Here is a 24,316-nt window from a genome sequence, read left to right as displayed (position 1 = left end):
GTATCAGCCATAACTGTTGTCTTTACCGTACCTCTTACATTGGGCTGTGAAAATAATAGGTAAGAAATATTAATATTTTAAACTGCTATATGTAAGTTTAGAAATTGAGATGTCACGCCATGCCGTAAGTGAAACGATCGTCAACCAGTTCGAATTTGTTTAAAATAACAACGAGACTCCTAAAGAGATGTAAAATATGTTTGAGAACTCTGTGTATCTTCTCCTAGTTTCATTGTTTTGTAGTCGGGGGAAGCACTAAATAGCAACCCTAGAATTATTAAACGAAAATTCTTTTCCCATCATAATGTCACTTTTGACTCCGATTCGTATGTTAATCTTGTCGAATTTCTATTGGATTCCCAACCCACGTGTTTTCACCGAAAAGAAATCTTTCGTCTGATTACGCTTCGCTTCTTGGCCATGTTTGTATGCGAATTCCGTCCGTGAAAGGTTATACAGCCCTTTTACTTTATTTGAATTTGATTTTAGTTATCGCCGTTTTGCTTAATAGTTACATATTTAAATATATCTGTTGCACGACCCACGTATTTTCAAGAATTTTTAGGTGTTCAAAACTCAGTGCGGTCGTTTCAAGGAAGAGATAAAAACCTTTTTACACAGACTACTCCAAACATTCATCTCACTATGATAAAAATCGAGAACTTGTTGACCGTGGAGCATCGAAACTCTACTCTCGGCTATCCAAATGTGCAGAAACTGGATGTAACAGGCTTTTCTTTGGTTTTTCTTTCTGATATAAGCACATAGCATTGCTGTAAGCATTGAAAAAGCGTGAATTGAATTTCATGCGCTGACCCGAATTTCGACACACACACACACACACACACACACACACACACACACACACACACACACACACACACACACACACACACACACACACACACACACACACACACACACACACACACACACACACACACACAATGAACATTTAGTTTTAACGATTATTATAAGAAATTTCTAGCATTGTGGTGTTACGTCTCACAGTATATGTTCCAGACGTTATCATGTGAAATCATCCTAGATATAGTCATTCGATTAAGAACTGAATCTCAATACCTCAGTTAGTTTAGACGATCCCTTTAGTTGGAAAGACCCTGGTGGCAGCTGCGAATCCCCCCTACGGCGAGAGGATCATTTGTCAGTTGATTTCAATGAACTGGTGAGTTAGCGGGATTCATATCGAGATGCAAGGTTTTCTCCCTGAAAATCGATTTTTTGTTCTCAAAGCAGGCAACCCATTCAGAAGAACACACACACCAAACAGACACACGACAGTATGGAAAAGGTATCAACTATCCTATTAACCCGAGTGTGATTTCGAACCATGCAGTTCAAGTATTACAATATTGGTTGTAATACCTACATTTATACATTTCTGGTATTCAGTACGGATTTGGCCATTTATATGCCACTTTATTAATGAAAAGTAAATCTCAGTCAGCTGTTAATATTCTTCATTCCCATGAGAGAACCATGATTCTGTTGGTATTTGGAATATTAAATTATAGCCTCCGTAATAAGTCGGTATGGCGAGACATTTTAGCCTGAAAAAGAGGTTGCGATATGTGTATTACGTGAGAATTTTTATTCCAGAAATTTGAGGGATTTTTTTTCCTACAAAAACTGACCAAAACACACGCATTTACCTGTCATAATACACACCTTAAAGCCTGAGTTATTTATACGGCATTTTTAAAGAAACAAATGAACAAACATTAAAAATCATAAATATCTTCTTTTAAATGTGATTTGTGTTCAAAACACGTCATGTGGGTCTCATTTTACAGTATTAGTTGGTTTTGAGGAAGGTGTTGATTGGGGAAGTGCTTACAAACAGGAAGAAATTTCCATGAGATTCTTGAGTCTAATCTACTTTTCTCTCGTAACCACTGAGATACACCTTTCAAGGAAACACCAAGAATGAAAACCGGATCATTTAAAACTATCAGACATAAATCGATAAAAATATTTCCCTGTCTTTTTTCTTCCGAAAGCATTGCATAATTTCAGGTCCTTTCACCATTGTAAGAATGAGCAGGAAGATGAAAGGTTGTTTTATTTTAGTTTAGTTTATTTCATCAATATATTATTTTGTTGTTGTTGTTATTGGACGTAGCCTCTAATTCGATTAAAGGCAGAACAGAAGCTCATTCTTAAATGTGTATTTTAAGGACATGCAGAACAGTAATGATAATCGTCTGAAACTGTAAGGAGAAACTGAACATGGCATATTTTAGATATAATTTTATGGTTCATGAGTTTCTCTCCTAAGCCATTTGTATATTCCATTGCTGTGTTTCTTTTTGAAAAAAGGTTACTGATTTTGCTTAACACTCGTTGTTTTGAAAGAATCACACCAAATAAAATAAAACCACAAATTGATTTGTACGTTTGGTTATGCTTATAATTCGATTAATATAAGCAAGTACAAACATACAAACAGGGATGAGATGCTTGTGGAAACATCATCTCAGCCCATGAGTACTTTCGTTAATCATTATTACATTTTTTAAGGATTTATTTTGTTACGTGTGATTGATTTTTGTAGACAGAACTCCTGATGATGAAGTCGAACAACTTACGAAACTCGTCGTGTTGTTATTTTGCTGTTTTTTGTTTTACATGTTTATTAATACACCTGTTTTATGCTTATAGGCATGTTCTCAATACAGGAAATTAAACGCAGCCTTAACAGAAGTCGAACGTGTAGAGGGTGAATATTTCTGCGGATGAAATCGACAAATCCCGGGGTGGTAGGTAGGTATTTCGCCTGCAGATCTGGTATTTAAATACGTGCTATAAGAGGTCAGGGAATATTTTATGTTGGTTACTTGTAAGAATATTACTGGAGTATATGTTTACGTTGAGCAAGAATACATGACCTAATTAAAGGTATATTGTAAGAAAAGGAACAGAAATCATGTGAGATTTATGCTAAGAGCACCAAACAGTTTAAGATGGGTTACTTAAAATTCTCCGGAGAGAATTTTTGCCCAGGGTGTTAAAGGTTCAAAGATGTATAGCTGAGAGGAGATCTCCACATAGCCTTTAAGGGAATGCGGAAAATCGACTTGGGGTTATGACCTATTGTCCAATCTTCACGCTCTTGTGGTGTACCCTGTGAGGTATCTACCTGGATAGTGAACGGAAGATGATAGGCTGCAATTTAGGATTTAGCCAACTAAATTGTATTCTTATTGGCTTAAATCACAATATAAAATGATGGTACAACATTGCAGAATTTCGTCCGGATGGGGCGTCGCCCAGTTAAAACAGGTCCTGTTGTTTTCGCCATGGAACCAGGGCAAACAGCGAAAAGTCAGCAACTGGAACAAATCCTGAAACACACTCCAAATTAATATCATCAGAGCTCAAGATCGGTACTGTCAACATAAGAAGCATCAATGGCAAAGAAATGGAGCTAGCTGAGGAATTCGATAAGTATCAGATCAATATAATAGGGGTGACTGAAACAAACAAAAAAAAAGACAAAAACCTAGTGAGATCTTTCTGAACAATAAATACAAAATGTTATGCTCAGGCAATGACAATCAAGGAAAAGGAGTAGCCATAGTATTCAACACTAAATACTAGGCTATTCTCCTGTAATGGCAGGCAATATCGAGTAGAGGTTATCGAGTTGATGTGTGTAAATATCAGAATAGGGAACTTAACAATGAAACTTATTTATGCCTATGGTCCCACAGAAGGTTCTATTAAGATAGAAGGGAAGGAATTTTTTGAGGTGTTAGTGAAAGCAATTGACAATGAAAAAGGAAAATATGGTCCTTTTTGGGGATCTAAATAGCAGAGCAGGAAATGAGTATCAGACAGAAAATTATATTGGGAAAATTTGAAGAAAAGAGCAAAACTAATAATATTGTCAAATATCTGTTGGATTTCTTCTCAGAATATGGATTGGTTATTAATAACACAATTCCAACATAAAGTGCACAAATTCACATGGAGAGAAGAGGCAAGGAATACGAAAAGTCTCATTGACTATGTTATTGTTGATAATGATGTTTTCTCCCTGGTGCAGGACACCAGAGTGTACAGAGGATTTGAAATTGGAAGTGATCGCCATTTAGTCTTGAGTATCATAAAATTGAATTTCATATTGAAGAGAAAAACATGTAAGAAATTTTCAAAGCGAATAAATGTTGTACAGCTCAAAAATGTGAACTGTAGACTTAAAATACACAAAAATTATTGAAGAAAAATGAAAGAGTTTGAGAACAAGAACCAAACCTTAGAGATTCCCTGGCAAATCTTGAAGAAAACACCGATTGATTCATCCAGAGAGGAATGTGATGAGGTTGTCTCCAAAGACGGTAAAATCAGAACCCCATGGTGGAGACATGACGTTAAAGAGGCAGCAAAGAAAAAGAGGAGAGCATATCAAACGTTCTTGGCAATAAATCAGCTTGTGCTAATAGAGAATACAGGGGCAAATGTAAGAAAGCTAAACATTGCGTAAAAAAAGCTAAACAAAAGTCATGGGAAGACTTTCGTAAGAATATAGAAAATAAATATCAAGAAGGCGGCCAGATAGTCTGGAATTTGTTGACTGAGGTATGAAGGTGTTAGTTACTCATAGTACCGATATATAAAGAGGAAAATAAAACTGAATGTGAGAATTACAGAGGTATTTCTCTTCTGAGCGTTCTTGGTACGATTTATAGAAGTATACTTGAGAAACAGTTGAGGAGGATTGTGAAATAGTAGCTTCCACAATCACTTTAAGAAAAATTGGTAAGAAATCAAATTGATTTCTCATCAATAATCACGGGAATATAAGAACGATCTATATTTCATTTCATAGATCTGGAAAAGGCATATGACAAGGTGTCAAGAGAGAAGCTATTTAAAACGCTACAGATATAATGTGTCAGTGGGACATTATATCAAGCAATACTTCGTCTTTATTTGAATTGTAAGTCAGCAGTTAGAATTGAAGAAGTACAGGAAGGTGGTTTATTATTACATCTGGCGTCAGACAAGGATGTACATTATCCCCCTGTTATTCATCATCTATATGGATCACATTATGATGAAAGTGGTATTAAACCTAATATTACAATTAGAGATGTTAATGTCAGCTCTTTGCTTTATGCGGATTATGTTATACTTCTAAATAAATCCGCTACAAATTTGCAAGATTCACTGACTAAATTTAATTAATGTTGTAATAGATATGTTATGAAGGTCAGCAATAACAAGACAAGGATGATGATGATAATAGGCAGAAGCATTGAAAATATCAACTGCATTGTGAATGGAGAACCTTTCACAAATAGAATTAACACATATATATGGAAATATCATATTAAAACGAGGATATTAGTTAAGTACTTGACATTGTTAGCATCCAGGTTTGAGTTAGCGCAGAGCTAATCTCAGCTGGAATGTTCGCTTGAAAACAGAATGTGAGAGGAAAGATTAACAAAACAAGTGTTCTCTGCCAGTTTGGCAGGAAAACAACCCAGAGGAAGACCAAGATATAGGTGCATTGATACGGTACAAAGTGCCTTAGACAATAGAAATATAAGATTTGTAAATGTTGGAGTTTTGACAAGTAACGGACTGGTTTGGAGGAAAATTGTAGATAGGAAGTTAGTTATGATGTATATTTTTCATGTAGTACTATTACATCCTGTACACCCCATGAATGTACGTGTGCAATTTGAAGTTAATGATGTTTATGGGAATTCTTTCCTTTTACTACTTGATTCAGCTTTTTATATTCGAGCGATCGTTTTCTTGACTTTTTTCACTTGATGTTTTCTTCATTCAATTATGTCGGTCAGAGTTGACCTCAGATGGCCTGATTGTGCTGCAGTTGCACAAACAATAATAAACAGTATTCGTTTCTTACGATAATACCTCTCGGATATTTGGTTAATTATAAACTGCGCACTGTTTCCTATATATTTATATTTCGTAGCTGCACTTTGTCCCTGGCATGGGTTATTCGTTGAAAGAGATGTGTTCTCATAATTCTTTGAATAGTCTCTGGAAGAGCAGTTCCAAAATGTATTATTAGATTCTTCAATATCATAGTAAAGCTACGATTGCTATGCCGAATAATGTTTATGTTTAAGAAATTTTGAATTTGGAAGTGACATATGAGTGTATACCAATATGAATATCTTGTTTAGTGTTTATGTTTTCGTTTTTAGATATCCCGCCTGATATAACTCGTTTTTATTATTTACGTGGAACACCTGCATCATGAATAACTATCCTTCTACAGTATGCGGATCAGAAAGCAGGTCATTCCGAGCATACGATGACCCGAAACTCACCCTCTCTGATATGGAAAAAGCTGCTGAAGAGCTTAATGAAGATCCAAGGACAAGGGTCGAGTACATCAACAAACTCAAAAACATGTTGGGAAGTGAGTAATTTTAGGAAAATCTTTCAAGCATATTTCCATCCAAAGATTTTTAATTAGAGAATATATTCGTGTTTTATTCTTGTTCTTAATATAAGAACCAGAGTTTATTTCGTAACTCCCAGAAGTGTTTATCCTTTAATGAATGACAATATTATGAAATTTAGCCATAGAAACGGATATTAAAATATTCGTTCGCCGGATAAACGGAAAGTTTCGTTAACTTTTATCAAACGTAATTGATATAACCATCCATAGTTAAACTCGTCGTATTGTTTTTCTTCTTATTTATTTGTTTATTTCCAGGTTCTAACTCTTTGGAAGAGTAGTCGAAGCATTGAAAGCTATTATTACAGGGGTTCGTGCCTGTTACTTGTGCGTGTTTTTTTCCAACGTGCTCTATGTTTGGAAAAAACTCTTCCGTCTCTGCATAATACTGGCTAACTATCTTTCAGATTTTAAACAGTAATGAAAATCTCGACGTAAAATAAAAATGATAATTCTCTCAAATGGCTGCTCTGAAGAGATGAAGAAAATCTCCGACAATAACTGTTCTACTTTTGGACTACTTGAATGACATAATCGTTCTCGAAATTTCATATATTTGTCTATGATTTGTGTTTTGTTAAATTATCTAAACTACCTTCTTTCTGTTCCTTAAAATAGAAGATTGAATAATAAAATACAGCTTTTTTTACAGGCAAGCACTATGCAAATAGAGATATATTTTCGGCTGCAAAACTATAACTTGCTTGTCTTTAGAGTTTCGGTGGAGGTTGGGGGGGGGGGGTTACAAATTACAACACTTCATTCTGGTGAAACTAATCTAGCATTACTGCATATGTTTTACACGATATGCTGCTACTCAACAGAAATAAATAAATATGCTAGAAAAATTATAATGGTATTTACTTTTTAATAATTCGTTATTTCTTACATAGCAGAAAGACTTCGTTTCAAGAACAGACACCAATTTCCTTTTGGCTTATCTGCGTGTGAAAAAGTATGATGTCCAGAGATCCTTCGACTCTATCCGACTGCATTACAAGTCCCGACTGAACATCCCGGAATGCTTCAAACCATCAAGGCTTGATGAACTCCGTCCAATATTCTTGAACAATTTTATTACCGTCATGCCTAACCGTGCACCAGAGGGACAAACGATTATTATTATTGACGCAGGTAAGTTAGCTACAGCTAAGTGATGTTTTCCAAAGCGTTTTCCTCTTTCGCGAGATGTAGAAATCTTCGATTCTAAGAGTAAAATTCTTCTCATTCTCTCTCTCTCTCTCTCTCTCTCTCTCTCTCTCTCTCTCTTTCCAGCGCTTCAAAAATTTAATCGAAAAATAATTTTCCTCTCGACATTGTAACTGACAACAGGTAATTATTATTTTGCATCATTTTTTTATGATTTTATCCCTGGCAGTATTAGTGATATATTTTGATATTTTCATCAAGGATATCTTTCAAATTATCTGAAAATGTGGGAGATAATTTCAGTAATTATATGCGCCAAGATGCCCAGTAATGATAACACCTACTATGCAACAACTGATATACAGTATTTAATCAATGATCGTTTCGGTTAACACCTTAATCTCACTCCAAGTGCTTTTATGCAACAAAACGTGAAAAGTACCTTCCACAATATTGTTCAGACAGAAAATCTAAAATAAATCCTTTAACTCAGTTTATTCCGCAAATGCAGAATTATGCGAAACTCCAAAAGAAGGTATTAATTCGTATAGAGTCTGAAATCAGTTCGAAATTATTCATTTGAAATGCAGAGAATACGTGGGTTGCCTGAACAATTCTCGGCCTCGACCATAGATGGAAACACGTTCGATTTTTTTAAGATTTTTTTTATGAGATGGTAGATCTGTTATGAGCATCCATATGAAATTGCTAGTCATTCTATCAAGTAGTTTGATTGAATGATATTTTCATAAATAAAATTGTTTGTAAAAGAAGGTTTAACGCCACAAGCAATTCATTCGAAGTTCATAGAAGTTTATCGGCACTCTTCTCCTTGGTTTCCGACAATTAAGAAATGGGCTGCCGAATTTAAACTTGTCTGTACCAGCCTTGAAGATGATCCACGTGAAGTACGTCCAAAAAGTGTAACAACACCAGAAATCATTGATCAGTGAACGATATGGTACTGGATGACCGACGAGTCAAAGTGCGTTAAATTACTGAGACTATAGGCATTTCAAACGTACGTGTAGGATACATTTTGCATGAAAAATTCCAAATTAAAAACCTTTGCGCGAGATGGGTTCCGCGCGGATCAAAAACGCACTCACATGAAAATCTCTGAACAGTGCGTGAACTTTTAACAAGAATAAAACTGATTTTGTACGTCGATGTATTAATATGGATGAGACATGGATCCACCATTACACACCAGAATCTAAACAGCAGCCAAAACAGTGGACAGAAGCCGGTTGTTCAGCGCCAAAGAACACAAAGTCGTTTCCATCAGCAGGAAAGTCATGGCATCGGTGTTTTGGGCTGCTAAAGACATTTTGTTTATTGATTATCTTGAAAGGAGTAAAACAGTAACCGTGGAATATTATTCTGATATGTTCACCAGAATAGACGACAAAATTCGTGAGAAAAGACTCGGTTTGCAGAAGGAAAAAATCATCTTCAATCAGAACAATGCACTTGCCCACGAAGGTGTTTTGGCATTGGGAAAATTAAGGGATCTGCACCATAAATTGTTGGAACATCCACTATATTCCCCAGATTTGGCTCTCTCTCTGACTTCTACCTCTTTCCAAAACAAAACTTCTTCTTCGCTGGTCAGCATTTTTTTTTCGAATCAAGAGGTGATTGCAGATGTAGAGGGGTATGTTGCAGATCTTACTGAGGACCACTACAGGGATGGGATAATGGCGCTGGAGCATCGCTGGAATAAATGTGTTAGTCTCCGAGAGGTTACATTAAGGTTCCGTAAGGTTACCTGTGCACTGTGCCTTGCCCGTTTTGAAGAACGAAAGTGATTTTCGGAGGTGGGAATCCTCCACTGCGTACGAGATTGTGAGACTAGCTAACTCATTATTTGATTGAAAATGGCCTGATTAACGTTCCTCGCATCACAGACTGGATTCGATCCACGGTATTTCCAACCAAAGTGTTCGTTTAATATCATGTGGCCTATGGAGGCTGAAAGTAGACATTTATGGAAGTTTAATAACATCGCTTCGAAAAGATAGCTATTGTGAGCAGAAGAACAAAAAGATCCTGCTGCTAGATATCATACACCGATCCATTCAGTCGCAATTCTAATACTGATCACATTTATATTAAGAAACAATGACTGTTTTTGAAAAGCCTTAATATTTCCTTACAAGATGTAATGGAAAATTACTTTATGGTGGAGAAAGGCTATTCCTAGATGTGAAAAATTAACAGTTTAATACACTTTTAAGATTGTGAACGTATTAAACGAAATTATTGGTCCTGTACATTAAGTTGAAGGAATCACCATTCCCCTGTTGCAACTGTGCCCGAACTTTATGTACGAACAACGCTTTGAGAATTCCTTCTGTGTGCGTACTTCAACTGTGCACTGCAGGCAGCATTAATCGATTTGTTTGTAGTGGTGTCTTCTAAATGGAAAGGAATTTCGTGCATTGAGAAAAAGGATATTGTTTATCATTACATCAAATAATCAGAAAGATTACTACTGGCATATGAAAAATGTGGGTCATAAAGTCATTCTTTTCTTGTGATTATATATTGAAATTGTTTATTAAAGTTAAACCTTATAGATCCTATAAGGTTTTGGTACAATTCTGAACAGCAAATTTGGACATTGTTAATTCTATAGATTTTTATGGTATCTTATTTTATTTTTCTTTCAGGCTGTACTGATCCATTCGTTCATTCTCTTGCCATGGTTGTCCGTTCACTATTCCTATCCCTTGAGTGGTGTCTTCAGTTTGAACCTTGCATTATCAACGGAATCCATTGGATTTTCGACTACAAGAACTTTTCCTTTAGCCACTTAAAACAGTGGCTTCCGTTGAGTCTTGCGGTATCCGCTATACAAGTGTTTCAGGTCAGTAATGCAAAACCGTAGAGGATCCAAACCCAGTAGTAATTTAATGAGTTTTGTTTATTGTTTTCTTTTATGTAACTCTAAAATAATAACAAAAATTAGGCTACTAATGAGGAGATGATGAGGAATATATCACCACCAAATCCAAGTGATTTTTGAAAGCACCAAATGCCGAAAACTCGCCTCCTGGCTAAATGGGAGTTTCTCCTTCGAGTCCCTTGCTAAGGCCATTGACGACACCTTTTGCCCATCTAAGTTTCCCCCACTCTTACATCCGAATTGTACTGTAGTCAGCTCACCAAAACACATCGCCATTTTACTGGTGTCACTCTTTTCTTCGGATTCGTCACTCCAGCAAGAATTGCTCTCTCCATATTAACCCTAGTCTTCAGCCAGAAAGAAATTTGAAGAATGCTAATTGAACTGAACACAGACACAGTTACCTGGTGCTGATGCTATGCCACATATCCTATTGTGGGCTATCAGCAAGATCTATAAATATGTTGTGCTCTAGATCTACTACTTATCATCTATTACCTCTTCAATCCGTCTTATTCAACTGTCACCTATCCTAAAGCATGGAAATAGACCGCACATGAAGCCGGTGCCATTCTATGATCAAGCAAAAATATCCTTCAATTGCTCACATTTATTTCTCTTTCAATTGTGGAGAAAGTCATAATTTACCAACTGTTCAAACACCTAAAAACGTACAAAATAATCTGTGACCAACAACAGTTTTCAGCAGTCACCTCTAGACTCAAACTATGGAAAAATTTGGAGAAACTCATAGAATTGCTTTAGACATTTCAAAAGCATTTGATTCGATTTAGTACAGGGGCCTATTTAACTGACGGCCTTTCTGTGGTCTGCCTTCCACACTATACAATTGGTTCGCCAACTTTCTCACTCGTGGCGCATCATGGATGGTTTCCTCTACTCATATTTTCCAAATGTCCTCGACTCTGATATCCTAGCTATATTACAATAGTGAAGAACAACCTCGTAGACTTAAATGCCACTAAAACTCAGTGCTGACTGGTCTCCCGCAAGACAGAGCAAGCATCCCTGTCTTTTACTTTCAATAATAATTTGATGTCCAAACACGATCAGATTTTCCTTCTTTGACTGATCTCCACCACAGTAACACCTTACCTGCACAAACACATTTCAACGTACCCTCTCCAGCAACTAAAAGACAATTTATTTTCGTACAAGACGCTACTTCACACCTTCACAGCTTCTAAATCTAAAGACATCCCAAATCCGCCCAACCATGGAAAATTGCTCACGCATTTGGGAGTGGTGCACCAATATCCTCTTTAAGATAGCTCGATTTTATTTTTCCAGAGGGCATTCCACGTATCTAATAATCTCTCTTTCGCATATCCACTTCATTCACATATCCAAAGTAGATGAAAGAGTAAAATGTTTGATATATAGTTTAGTAAATTCATAGCAAAATTCCAGCTGATTAACATTCATTACAAGTGCGCGCGCGCACACACACACACAAAAACTCCAATATCCAGCTCTGAGTAAGAAAACAAACTAGCTATGTATGTAAAAGACATCCCAAAAGAATTCTATTGTTATGTTGTTATGCTACAAGGAAAAGAAAGAAAGAAAATTTGAAAAAATAACTCTACTAGAACAACAGATGGTAGGCAGATGATAGATGTAGAGGAGTAGAAAGGATTGTTGAAAGATTAGTACTCATTTTCCTCTAGAGCTATCAACGTATTATATGTACCAGTGAATTCAATGTTACCTCTTTACTTGGTGAAGATCGATAAAGCTCAGGTAGGAGGAAGATATAATAGAACGGCGGTTACATGAAATGAATGGTAATTTGGCAACAGGGGTTGATGAGATATTAGTATGGATAAAACAATTGCGAGGATGAACTGGCTGTGTCATTGATCCAAAGCACCGATGTGTCTAACTATTCCCATATTGATATTTCTGCAGTGATGAAAATTTTGGAAAGCTGGTAAGAGATCTTGGAGTGACTCTGCAAGAAGAACTGGTCAGCCTAGAGATCTAATAGATAGTAAGTTGAAATTCAATGGCATATAGCAAAGATTGAAACACAACTAAAATGATAATTACAAGTATGAAATGAACACTGACACGTAAGGATAATGACGCCATTTGGACACTTTACAAGGTTTTCATATGATCTTATCAGAACTACTGTTTGGAACATCCAAGTCTCTGATTTCCGTCAGTGATGCATACGCAGTGGAGCGGTAGCTACGGAGAATGCTAATGATCACGCCTGAATGTATATTAATTAATTAATTATTTATTTATTTATTTATTCATATAACTGATACACAGTCAAAAGAAGATGTAAACAAGATTATTTAAATAACAACTTGACTGGTGATACAGATCAATTCAGTTTCTACCCACAGGTAGCGTCGTAAAATATGGACTGTTCCAAGTAATGCTGCTTTTTGTAGGTCGTATGGGGTCACTTCGTTGATGCTGAATTGCGGAAAATAGTTGGATAGCTTCTTTGAAATTGTGCCAAGTGCACCGATAACCATTGGGATGACTTTGGTGTGTTTAAGCCACAGCCGGACAACTTCGATTGCCAGATCTCGATATTTAGTCATTTTTTCCAGTTCTTTGGTGTTAATGTTGTCACTGGGTACTGCGATATCAATAATCCAAACTTGTCGATGATCGATAATTCTGATGTCAGGTCTATTGTGTTCCAAATGGCGATGAGTTTGTATTCTAAAGTCCCAGAGAATTTTTGCTGTTTCTTTTTCCAATATTGTCTCTATTTTATGCTGCCGTCAGTTATCAGAAGTAGGAAAGCCATATTTTTTGAATACATGCCAATGAACTATTTTGGCCACTTGATCATCAGGCGGTATTGATAGTCAGTTTGTGCTAATTTGCTGCAGGCACTGATTAGATATTCTACGTCTCATCTTTCTGATCGCACAATTCGCATTTGCTGTTATTATTGATGTTCACATTTTTTGCTTTGATTGCTTTAGTTCGTAATGCCTGTTCTTGAGCTACTATAATAAATCCTTCCGTTTCTTTTTTAATATATCCATACTGTAGCCATTGCCACATTTTGTTCACGTCAATTTTGTTCTCAGTATATCGAAGCAATTGGCCGTGCAAGGACTTATTTTTCTAGCGCACACATCGGTTAATTTGCTGTTCCTTTCGGTAATCGGATTCGTTTTTCGTTGCTTTTAGAAATAGCTTGAAGCATTTGCTCAGAGCTTTTGTCGATGCAAAGTTTTAAGTTAATTTCTTCTTCTTCTTCTTCTACAGTCTGTCTCACTTGCAGCAGACCCCGTCCACCTTGTTAGGTGCAACCAGTCAACATCGCTTCGTGGATGTAATGCATAATGCATGGTCATTAGTTTACTAGTTTTCCTTCCAGTTTATCCAGGTCTTCTTTTGTCCAATCTATTATGCCAGCTGTGTATAGGATCATTGTTACAGCCCTAGAATTCATAGCTCTAATTGTGTTTAATCCATTTAGTTTTCTTTTCAGACTATTTCTAATTCTTTCGGTGTATTCTGATGCTGCTTGCTGTTAACTTTCGAGTGCAGAATATCATTGGCTTCTAATATTCCTAGGTATTTATTGTGTTCGTCAGCTGAAATTGCTTTTATATATTTCTCTTATCAAAATTAAAATTGCTGGTGTCATTAATTTTTCCTCGTTTAATAGATAAAATTGCGCATTTATCTAAACCAAATTCCATTTTGATGTCCAGACTGAAAATACGAACTGTGTTCAATAAAGAGTCTATTTGCTGGACCGATTTTTCATATAACTTCAAGTCATCCGTATATAACAGATGGAAAATTTTAATATTACATTTAGGAATTTCATATCCAAGTTTTGTTTTCTTCGGAATCATAGACAAAGGTAAAAGAAATGTTGAAGAGCAATGGTGACAAGGAATTACCTTGGAAAATTCCAGGTTTAATGCTGATATCTACAAATCGTTCATTATTCACTATTAAAGTTGTTTTCCATGATTTCATAGCAGCAGCCAGAAACGAATATATGTTTTTGCTAATACCAAATATTTTTAGTGATTTTAGGATCCAGTAGTGTGGGAGGAAATAGAATGCTTTCTTCTAGTCTATCCATGCCATGTTTATGTTGTTATCACTGGATACTACGATATCAATAATCCAAACCTATCGATTTTCGATAATTGTGATATCAGATCTATTGTGTTCCAAATGCCGATCAGATTGTATTCGAAAGTCCCAAAGAATTTTTGCTGTTTCTTTTTCCAAGACTGTCTCTATTTTATGCGAATCGTTTTATTAATAAAGATTTGGTCTTTTGTTCCTCTAGATTTTTGAAAATTGCCTTTTTGTTCACTCGGATAAATCTGATTATCTGATAAGTAGTGGTATATGGAATTTATTATGATTGCAGTGAACAGCTTCAGCATAGTTGGTAGACATGTTAGTGGACGACAGTTCCTTGGGTCTGCACCCTTATCCCTATCTTTCATGAAGAGAACAGTGCGCCCAGATATCATCTAGTCTTCCACTTAGCCTGACTCCAAAAAATAATTAAATTGTTCTGACATTCGATCATGTAGACTGGTTAGATGTTTTACCCAAAATCCATGTAGTTTGTCTTTGCCAGGTGCACTCCAGTTTTTTTAATTTTATAGCTTGAGCAGTAACCATTTCTTTAGTGATAATGGCTTTTTGCATATATTTTTGTTTCATTTCTGACTCTATTTCCTTAATCCATGAGGCATCTTTGTTGTGTTCATTAGGATTATCCCAGATTGACTTCCAAAATTTGAGTGTTTCCGTGTTTCTTCTTTTCCTAGTGAACGATGGTTTACATCATTCACCAGGAATTTTATTATTATTATTATTATTATTATTATTATTATTATTATTATTATTATTATTATTATTATTATTATTATTATTATTAAGGAGAGACCCTCCAGGGAGTCAGAGACTCATCGAAGGAGGCGACATATTATATGCACCAGCTATCATACTCTTTCTTGAATTCATTCACACTGCTTGCACTCACAACATCCAATGGCAATCCATTCTAATCACGCACCACCCTCTGAGAGAAAAATCTGGCCCTTACACCCTTCTTGGCAGCATTCATTCCCAGCTTCCAAGGATGCCCTCTCGTCCTTTCCCCACCCTCCATGAATTGAAAAAACCATATCAATTGAAATCCTGTATGACTTTTCAGCAGTTTGTAACTCTCAGTCATATCACCCCTCTTTCTCCTGTTTGCTAGTGTCTGCAATCTACAAATTCTCAATCTGTCTTCATAATCAGTATTCCACAATCCTGATATCAGTTTTAACACTTTCCCTTGCACTCTTTCTCCAATATATCAGAATCACAACAGAAACCTGGAGACCAGACCTGCGCACATTAGTCGAAGTATGGTCTTATCAAGGCCTTGTAAAGAGGCAACATAACATCCTTATTTTCACACGTGAACGTTCGTTTTAGCATTACAATTATTCTTGAGTTGTATTTGCAATCGTTGTCACATGGCCCCTGAACTTCAACTTCCTGTCTATTATCCTAACTTCCTATAATGACAGATTGAGAATTTCGACTGGAGACAAATATCAATAGACAAACATCTTCGTATTATTCCTGCCATCCTCTTTTAACTTTTTAAGGGATAACCAACTTATCGAGGATAAGGTGGTTATCCCTATGACTCCAATGTGTCATATATCTGTAGATACGCGTGTTCAAGGGCCAGTTTACCTGTTCAAGGGACAAAAACCAGAGTTTCCGGGTGAAAAAAAACTACCTTCCGTGAGAGACCGGCTAACTCACCTTTAGTCGAAAGAGACCAGATAAAGGTTCATATCGCTGTCGGAATCGATCCCAGCTCTTTCCGACCAAAGGACTTCGGCTATATACTGACTGAGCTAAGGAGGTTCAATAGGAAAACATACAAAGATCAGAAGGTCGGAATGGCAATAGTTTCAAACAAGATGATTATATAAAAATATTATCTCTAAGTACCTTGTTAGAGAATGGACTCAACGCACACTGGTGTTGTTGAAGTCAAAGGAGTTCTTTCTTTCTTTTCTGTTGGTTTTCCTTCAGTAAAAGCTGCCAAAAATCTTAAGGTGTATAAAATTTAAGCATGATTTATTCTTTTCAATAAAAACAATCAATCACCGCTTCGATTCATTAAAAATAGACAATCAATCCTCTGCGTTCCTCCGAAATAACCCGAACGTTATCGCGTGTGATGTAGCGAAAACGCATTGCTATGACCTGGCAAAAACGACTAGTGAAGAACGCATTGAGAAGCGTTCTAAGAATATAAAATATCAGTGAAATTATGCGACAGCTTCCATCAAATAATTTGCCATCACCTCATTCACAACATACCTCAACAGAACGACGTCAATTTCTGTTAAATAATTCAGAAAAATTTACTCATATTTCTAAAGTACAGAAAAAAAATCTGGAGATGCCGTTAGATCATGTACATCAAAATATAAACTCCAGAGTTAATCTATCCGAATATTTCTTCATACTGACTATTCAAATGTGCAAAAACATCACATTTCAGCACATTGTTTGCAAAATAAAGCAAGGGAAGAATAAATATATATATATATATATATATATATCAGTAAGCATATTTTCACTACATCTCTCTTCATTTCTTTGGAACGATTAAAAATGTGAAGAACTGCATGCAAAGAACTAATTATTCTGACACCTGTAGTAATTATTTTACAGTTCTGATCACCTTATTTAGAAATAGCAAGTTGATAACAACTCTACCTCATTCTCGGATCACTGTACGCCAGCATAAAAATTATCAATTTACTTTTTTTTCACATGTCCTTTCTAAAAAAAAGAAAAAAGGTAAATAGATACTTTTTATGCGGGACTACAGTGATCCGAGAATGAGGTAAAGTTGTGAACAACTTGCTATTTCTAAATAATGTGATCAGAAGTGTAAACTAATTACTGCAGGTGTCAGATTAATTAGTTCTCTGTTAATATATATTATTTAGTTAATACATATATATATATATATATATATATATATATATATAGACTTAAAATTGTAATAACAAAACAAGTACAAAAAGACAGTAGCGTGTTTGAAAACAAAATGCGATCTTGAGTTCCAAACAAACGTATACTACACGGTGTCGCGAGTGCGCCAATACTGAACAGAGGCAACGTGTGTGTCAGAGAGATTGAAACTTAGGCTGTTGTTGATATGAGAAGAATCTAGAGAAATTTCTCTAGATTCGACAATCTTTCTCACGAGCTCATCATAGCTCGGAAAAAAAAAAAAATTTCCCCCAGTCACTCAACTACTTCTGAATATCCCTCTTTACCTTCATCTCATTGCGTTACATCAGCTCTCTTTCACCAAAACTGACCAAAATTCTCAGGACGTTTAACTTCAGAACTTGTTTCACTACGCTCCCAAAACGTCGTTCAATACTTAGTAAACCTAAAGAGAAACATCTTCCTACTCAGTTTCCTGGAGTGTACAAGATTTTATGTGATTGTGGAAAGCCATACTATGGCCAGACTGCTAAATACATCCTTCTACGTTTGGAAGAACACCGTAGAGATATCTCCTATAACAGGACTAGAGCCAGCGCTCTCTCTAGCACGTTCTCTTTTCAGTTAACTCAGACGAAGGCCGCCAACACATTCTGAACTGGACGCAAACTTCTAACATCCATGTGTGCTATGATGAGCTCGAAAGAAAGATTCTCGAATCTAGAGAAATTTCTCTAGATTCTTTTCATATCAAGAACAGCCTAAGTTTCAATCTCTATGACGCACACGTTGCCTCTGTTCAGTATTCGCGCACTCGCAATAGCGCGTAGTCTACGTTTGTTTGGAACTCAAGCTCGCATTTTGTTTTCAAACACGCCACTGTCTTTTTGTACTTATTCTGTTATTACAATTTTAAGTCTCTGTAATTCTTTATATATTTCTTTGATTGTGATACATGAAGATGTTGATCTATTCAACGAAACTTGTTAACTAGTAGTGTCTTTTTAAATATATCATGTCATATTTTTATCTCTCGGTAACAGTCATTAAAGCTTTTTGGATATATATATATATATATTGATCATTGTTCGGATCATTGCTTAATACTGTTTTCATATATTCAGTCAAGATATATCAATGGATTTTGGCTTAGACAAATGTACGACTGTTGGAATAACAAGAGGAAATTTGAAGAGCTGAACGAAATCGAGCTGCTCAATGGTGAAATAAGAAGACAGCTACAAATATTTGGGAATTTTAAAGGCATCCGATCTTATGATGCCTCTAATATTCGATCTTATTGTGAAAAATTTGCACAATAAGATCAAAGACAGAACTAGAGTAGAATATATAAGACGACTAAGAAAACTTCTTAAGTCAATGCTTATTGCTGGAAATTTGATAAAAGCAATTAATACCTGGGAGATACCTGTTCTGAGATATTCAGCAGGCATTGTTGAATGGACCCAGCTAGAGATGGAAGATTTAGACCAAAAAATTCGAAAATTAATGGCAATGCACCATGCCCTCAATCCTCGCAGTGACATTGATAAGCTCTATCTCTCAAGCAAAAAAAGAGGCAGAGGACTATTACAAGTAAATCAAGTTATTGAAGAAGAAAAACGAAATTTGAATGATTATCTGCAGCAAACAACGGAAAAATTTCTAATTGAGGTAAGGAAAGAGGGTTTACTTAAACCCATGGAGTCAAAATTGGAATACAAAACCAACCAAGTAAAAGTGAGAACTGAAAGATGGAAAAATAAGGCATTGCATGTAAAATACCTTCATAACATAGAGGACAGTGCTGACAGCAACATCACCTGGCAGGGGTTGTGAAATGGCGCACTAAAAAAAAAGAAACAGAATCGGTAATTCTTGCAGCGCAAGAACAGGCCACTAAAACCAATGTAATGAAAGCAAAAATACAAAATATTCAAGAAGACAGTAAATGCAAATTGTGCAAAGAGAAGGAAGAAACGGTAGACCACATTATAAGTGTGTGCAGCAAAATCGCACGAATTGAGTACCGTAAAAGGAAAAATAACGTAGCCAAGATAATTCACTGGCATTTATGTAAAAAGTATGGGTTTAAAGTGTCTAAAGACTATTGGAAGCATAAAGTCCACCAGAAAGTGGTTGAGAAAGAAAAACCTAAAATACTCTGGGATTTCAAAATCCAGACTGAGAAAAGCTTGGAATGTAATACACCCGATATCATAGTGGTGGAAAAGAGTGAAAACAAGGGTGTTAAGTTTAAAGAACTATCAGTTCCAGGAGATAGTCGGATTGATGACAAAGAAACTGAAAAAATTACAAAGTATCGCGATTTTCAAGTCGAAGTTGAACGAATCTGGCAAAAGAAAACGAAAGTTGTTCCCTTTCGTTTTCTTCCAGAAAATATCCAGAAAACATCCAGAAGCACTCGAGTTAGATGGATTAAAAATTGGGCAGCTGCAAAAGGGCGCTTTGTTCGGCACGGCATTCATTTTCAGAAAGTATTTCCACAACTCATAGTCCCTTGGGTAGGGCTCGAATTAGTGGAATATAACCAGCCTTTTACTTAAGACTAAGGAAGCAAATCAAGCTTTGATGAATATGATATATATAAGAGAGTACATCAGTCCCGAGTGTGGAAAGAGGTAAGTAGAAATCTTCGAATGTGTCTTTAGAAAGATACTCGTAAGTTGGTTTTGGTAAGTTGCTGATTTACAAGAGGGTGTTTTAAGAATACAACACCCTCTTGTCGTCATTGTGAAGAAAAAAACTTCAAAATGGGATATATATATATATATATATATATATATCCGATTTTTAAGTTTTTTTCTTTATGAAAATCAATAACGAAGAATGAAGAATGTTATTTGAGTGGAATTTTCTAAGGTACTGATTAAATGACGTTTTCATTTCTAGGGTGGTTTTCCTGTTCGTCACAAGGGCTTCCATATTGTGAATAACTCAGAACTCTTTGAAATTTTTTATACATGCGTGCTTAAACCAGTGTATAGCAAGAAATACCAAGAGCGAGTAAGTATTTGAAAACATTAAAAATATTACGAACTGCGAATAATGGCATTTTAATATTCATAATAATTTGTTCTATATAATTAGTTTGTAATAATATATATGGTTTTTTTTTAAATATTCTTATTCAAGACAAATTTGTGAATTTTTAATATTTGTAATGAATTCAAGACTCTGGACTTGTTATGGAATTTCCGTAACTTAGTTGTGATAGTTAAAGCCCTTTAGGTTGACGGACAAAAATAACCCCATATAGCACAAACAGAACGTTTATTATTACTTCTTAACCGAATGTAAGTTAGCTGGTCTCTCATTTTGGGGGCAACATTTTTCTTCCCCGAAACTCCGATATTTCGTCCCGTAAAAGAAAAGAACACGCATTGCCACCAATAGGATAACTGAAATAGAATTAACGTCCCAGTGACAATCGTATGTTTATAAGAATGCCAAGTTACTTATCAATGATAGGCCATTAAGCCTCACACGAAATGGATGACATGGGAATTATTATTTGATTGTTATGTAATCTAGAAAGCCAATCAGTAAATAAAATTTCAAACCAACATTCTGTCTGATTGAAGAGATAGAATTCACTGATGATCTGTTGCTACTTGAATATGATCGATGCCGTCTGTGGAAACGGTAGATCAAATTTTATCATAACTGCGTAGATGGAGGAAACAATGAAGTATTATCAATTATCCCGAGCATCTTAATTTTTTATTAAAATTACTTTGTATAATGTGCAAATAATCTTTGCTGATCGTTGAAAAAACGAACATAAAATAGTGTAAGAGATATTTTTAACCATAAGCAGCCGTTGTATGTTTTCTTTAAGATGCAAATATTGAATAAAAACAGATGCTTGCAAAAATTGAATAGTGCTTTCGAAATTATGGATAACTGAAGAGTTTTACATCGTTACAGTTTCAATCCTAGAAGGGTTTCTGCCCTCCCCTTCCACTAGGTTTTTCATGCCTCAGAACAGGAATACTTGTTCTAGGAACAAATATGAACTGCTTCGTTTTTAGATATAATGTGCTCTTTTCTAAACCTTTTTACTAAGGCCTTAATTTCCAGCGACAACATCATTATATTCGAAGAATGCAGAGAGAAATCCAGTAGAGCCATTTTCTGATCCTTTGCTTTCTGAATGGCCGTCATCATCACTAGATATTTTTAGAATCTCCTCCATTAGAGGAACTTTTGACAGTATTTTTAAATAATACGTAGCCTAATCTGGGCAATTTCACTAGGAGACGAAAAATGTTTACTCGCAAAACAGAGATGCAGTTTCGAAAACACACACGATTTTCATATATGCTGAAACTTATAGATATTGCTTCACAGATAATTGCGAGCAATATGATCTTCTACAAGTGGCTCCGTCTCTTTAAAAGTCACAAAGCAGCAAATATTATGGAACGGCGGAATGTTATCGATGAAATGCATCCATCCGCAGCAGTACAGATGACCTCACTTACTATCATCATGGAACGTTGTATCTTTTTTCATCAGCTACGTCATCCCCTTTCCATATTTTTCCCTATAGTTGACAAATGTTTTCGTCAATCATTTCTTTATTTGGTGTGGAGACATTTCTCACTAAACTATTTGTAATATAAATTGATATTATTAATTTAAATTTTATTTTGCAGATAATAGTTCACGGAAGTGATCTGGACTCCCTACATCAACACATTTCTCCTTCTCACTTACCGCCTGAGTATGGCGGAAATATAACACCCATCAGTGGAGCATCACTTTATGAAAAGCTGGTGGAATGGAATCCTACATACAGATCGTTCTGTGAGTATGGCTACTCAACGTGGAAGAGTGGCAGCGATGGGTCAGAATTTGGTCAGAAAGCGTGCTCAGAACCAATTCTCCCTGGGAATCAAATGATGGAGGATAATTTACTATCCTCCAAGTAGCCTCAGTGATTAATATTCAAAGACATTTCTTCAGAAGTAATTATTTGAAGAAAGAGCAAAATGCTTATAAAATTCTTCATATACTGAATATCGTTTTTTATATGTACAAGAAGAAAAACAAGTGCTTTTAGAGATAAAATTGATACTAAAAATTTAGGAGGTTTGCATATCTTTTTAATTTGCTCTATAGGTTACATGGTGCATTTTATATTTAAATATTTTAAATTACATTTACTACGCATTTACTACACAGATGTGTTCTTTTTATAATTCAAAATCCGGAAATTCAAAGTCCTGAAATATGAAGAAGGTTGAGCAAACACCAGATACTTTTAGTTTTTTTTTTTTAGAAATTTTCAGACATTTCGAAATTTTTTAAATTTTAAAAATGTTTGGCTTGTACCATCCAGAACATTCAGGATTAAAGAATTCGGTATGGTATGTTCAGAAGGCAAGTTTTGGAATTGTGTAAGCCATGACCTGCTGCTTGAGAAAAATTCATGTCCTGAAATAATACACAAAGTTCAGAAGTAAAGAGAGTTCAACACTCGTCATTTGTTTTTTTCCCTGTCAGCAAATTAGCTGATCTTTAGTTTGTTTGATCTTTACATTTCCGACTGTTAATATGTCCGTCGCATGACCTCGCATGCCTTAATTGTGTTGCAGGTGTACATACGGATTGATGATATTTACTATACTATCTTGTTTGAGTTTACTTAGCATGAACCTTGGCCGACTGACGCATATGTAGATAATATTTGCTTCCTTATTCCGTCATCAATTCAATTTCGATAAACGAAGTCACTTTGCACTAACAGGACGTTGAACTTAACATGCATTGAGAAGATGAGATAAAATCAACTCTAACATTTTTACATTTCTAAAAAACACTAATACTATTACGGCTAATTGAGCACAGATAACACTTGACACCAATCGTATCAGTTCAAACACCCTTTTCCCACGAGACAAGAAAAAAAACTTAATCAGATTTGAAATTACTTGGATTAAACTTAAGCACTTTTCAGAAATTCAAGACAGCGCTTTCTTTTCAGACTATTCTGCATTCCAAATTTGCTGATGATGACCGCGTCTACAGATAAAATAAATAAACATTAGAAACCGTCCTTGACTGAAACTCACATCCAGTCCCTGTGCATATCCATTTCGTTTTCACTCTCGTTTTGAAAAAATTTTCATGTTTTCAAAATTGCCAATCCTTTTGCATTATGTTTTCTTGTCATTTCACTAAGGATTCCCAGTAAAAAGAAATTCGAATTGTTTTGTAAAATATAGAAACGTCATCTAAGAACAATTGTAATTGATTAACTGTGAAGGATTAATAATCACATTTACATTTGTTCATTTATCCTTCCATAATATTACAAACAGTGATTTATAGAACGACAGTTTAGATATCTGCTTCTTAAATTTGACTTTTAATTCCCTTTTCTTATGTGCCATGAATATCCATCTTCTAATTTGTTACTAGTTTTGCCGACTCCGCAAAAGACGACCGTATTTGTTACACTCTTCAATCTAAATATGCTTTGAAATAATTTGCGGGGAATTTCCAATTATCGAATGTTTTAAGTAACCTTTAAGTAATTGTAACATATTAAGATGATACTTACTAGAACTAAACTATTTATGTCATTTATTTTATGTTGAATTTTATTTCAATCCAATAATGGGATTAATAGTTCACCCAATTTGTTGTTGAAGTATCATTGACTAGCATCTTTATATCATTTTATTATTTAAAAAATATCTGATCTTCTACTGATACGTCCAAGTTATTAAGAAGTT

General features: G+C 35.4%; 1 protein-coding gene across 2 annotated transcripts; it reads left to right on the top strand.

Moving 5' to 3' along the window:
* The first annotated feature begins 2,678 nt into the window (after positions 1-2,678).
* LOC150106969 (alpha-tocopherol transfer protein-like) lies at positions 2,679-22,663 on the top strand. 2 transcript variants are annotated; one of them, XM_090392854.1, is made up of 6 exons: positions 2,679-2,784; positions 6,210-6,427; positions 7,366-7,606; positions 10,297-10,493; positions 20,463-20,576; positions 22,232-22,663. In XM_090392854.1, the coding sequence occupies exons 2-6, from the start codon at positions 6,320-6,322 to the stop codon at positions 22,505-22,507; spliced, it is 936 nt and encodes a 311-aa protein (XP_090248980.1). In that variant the 5' UTR covers positions 2,679-2,784; positions 6,210-6,319; the 3' UTR covers positions 22,508-22,663. The 2 variants fall into 2 exon arrangements, with proteins under 2 accessions (XP_090248980.1, XP_090248981.1); XM_090392855.1 differs by lacking the exon at positions 20,463-20,576.
* Positions 22,664-24,316: the final 1,653 nt, after the last annotated feature.

Source organism: Typopeltis vanoorti, chromosome 5, assembly GCF_054136105.1.
Source record: "Typopeltis vanoorti isolate ZY-2024b chromosome 5, IOZ_Tvanoo_1.0, whole genome shotgun sequence".
NCBI classification, from domain to species: domain Eukaryota; kingdom Metazoa; phylum Arthropoda; class Arachnida; order Uropygi; family Thelyphonidae; genus Typopeltis; species Typopeltis vanoorti.
This window is presented reverse-complemented; position numbering and strand designations above follow the sequence as displayed.

Bases quoted from the DNA above. Each gene is read 5' to 3' on its own strand.
- LOC150106969 (XM_090392854.1), top strand. From the start codon at position 6,320: ATGACCCGAAACTCACCCTCTCTGATATGGAAAAAGCTGCTGAAGAGC. The intron at 10,494-20,462 runs GTCAGTAATGCA...TTTCATTTCTAG, and splicing joins CCGCTATACAAGTGTTTCAG to GGTGGTTTTCCTGTTCGTCA. The intron at 20,577-22,231 runs GTAAGTATTTGA...TTTATTTTGCAG, and splicing joins GCAAGAAATACCAAGAGCGA to ATAATAGTTCACGGAAGTGA.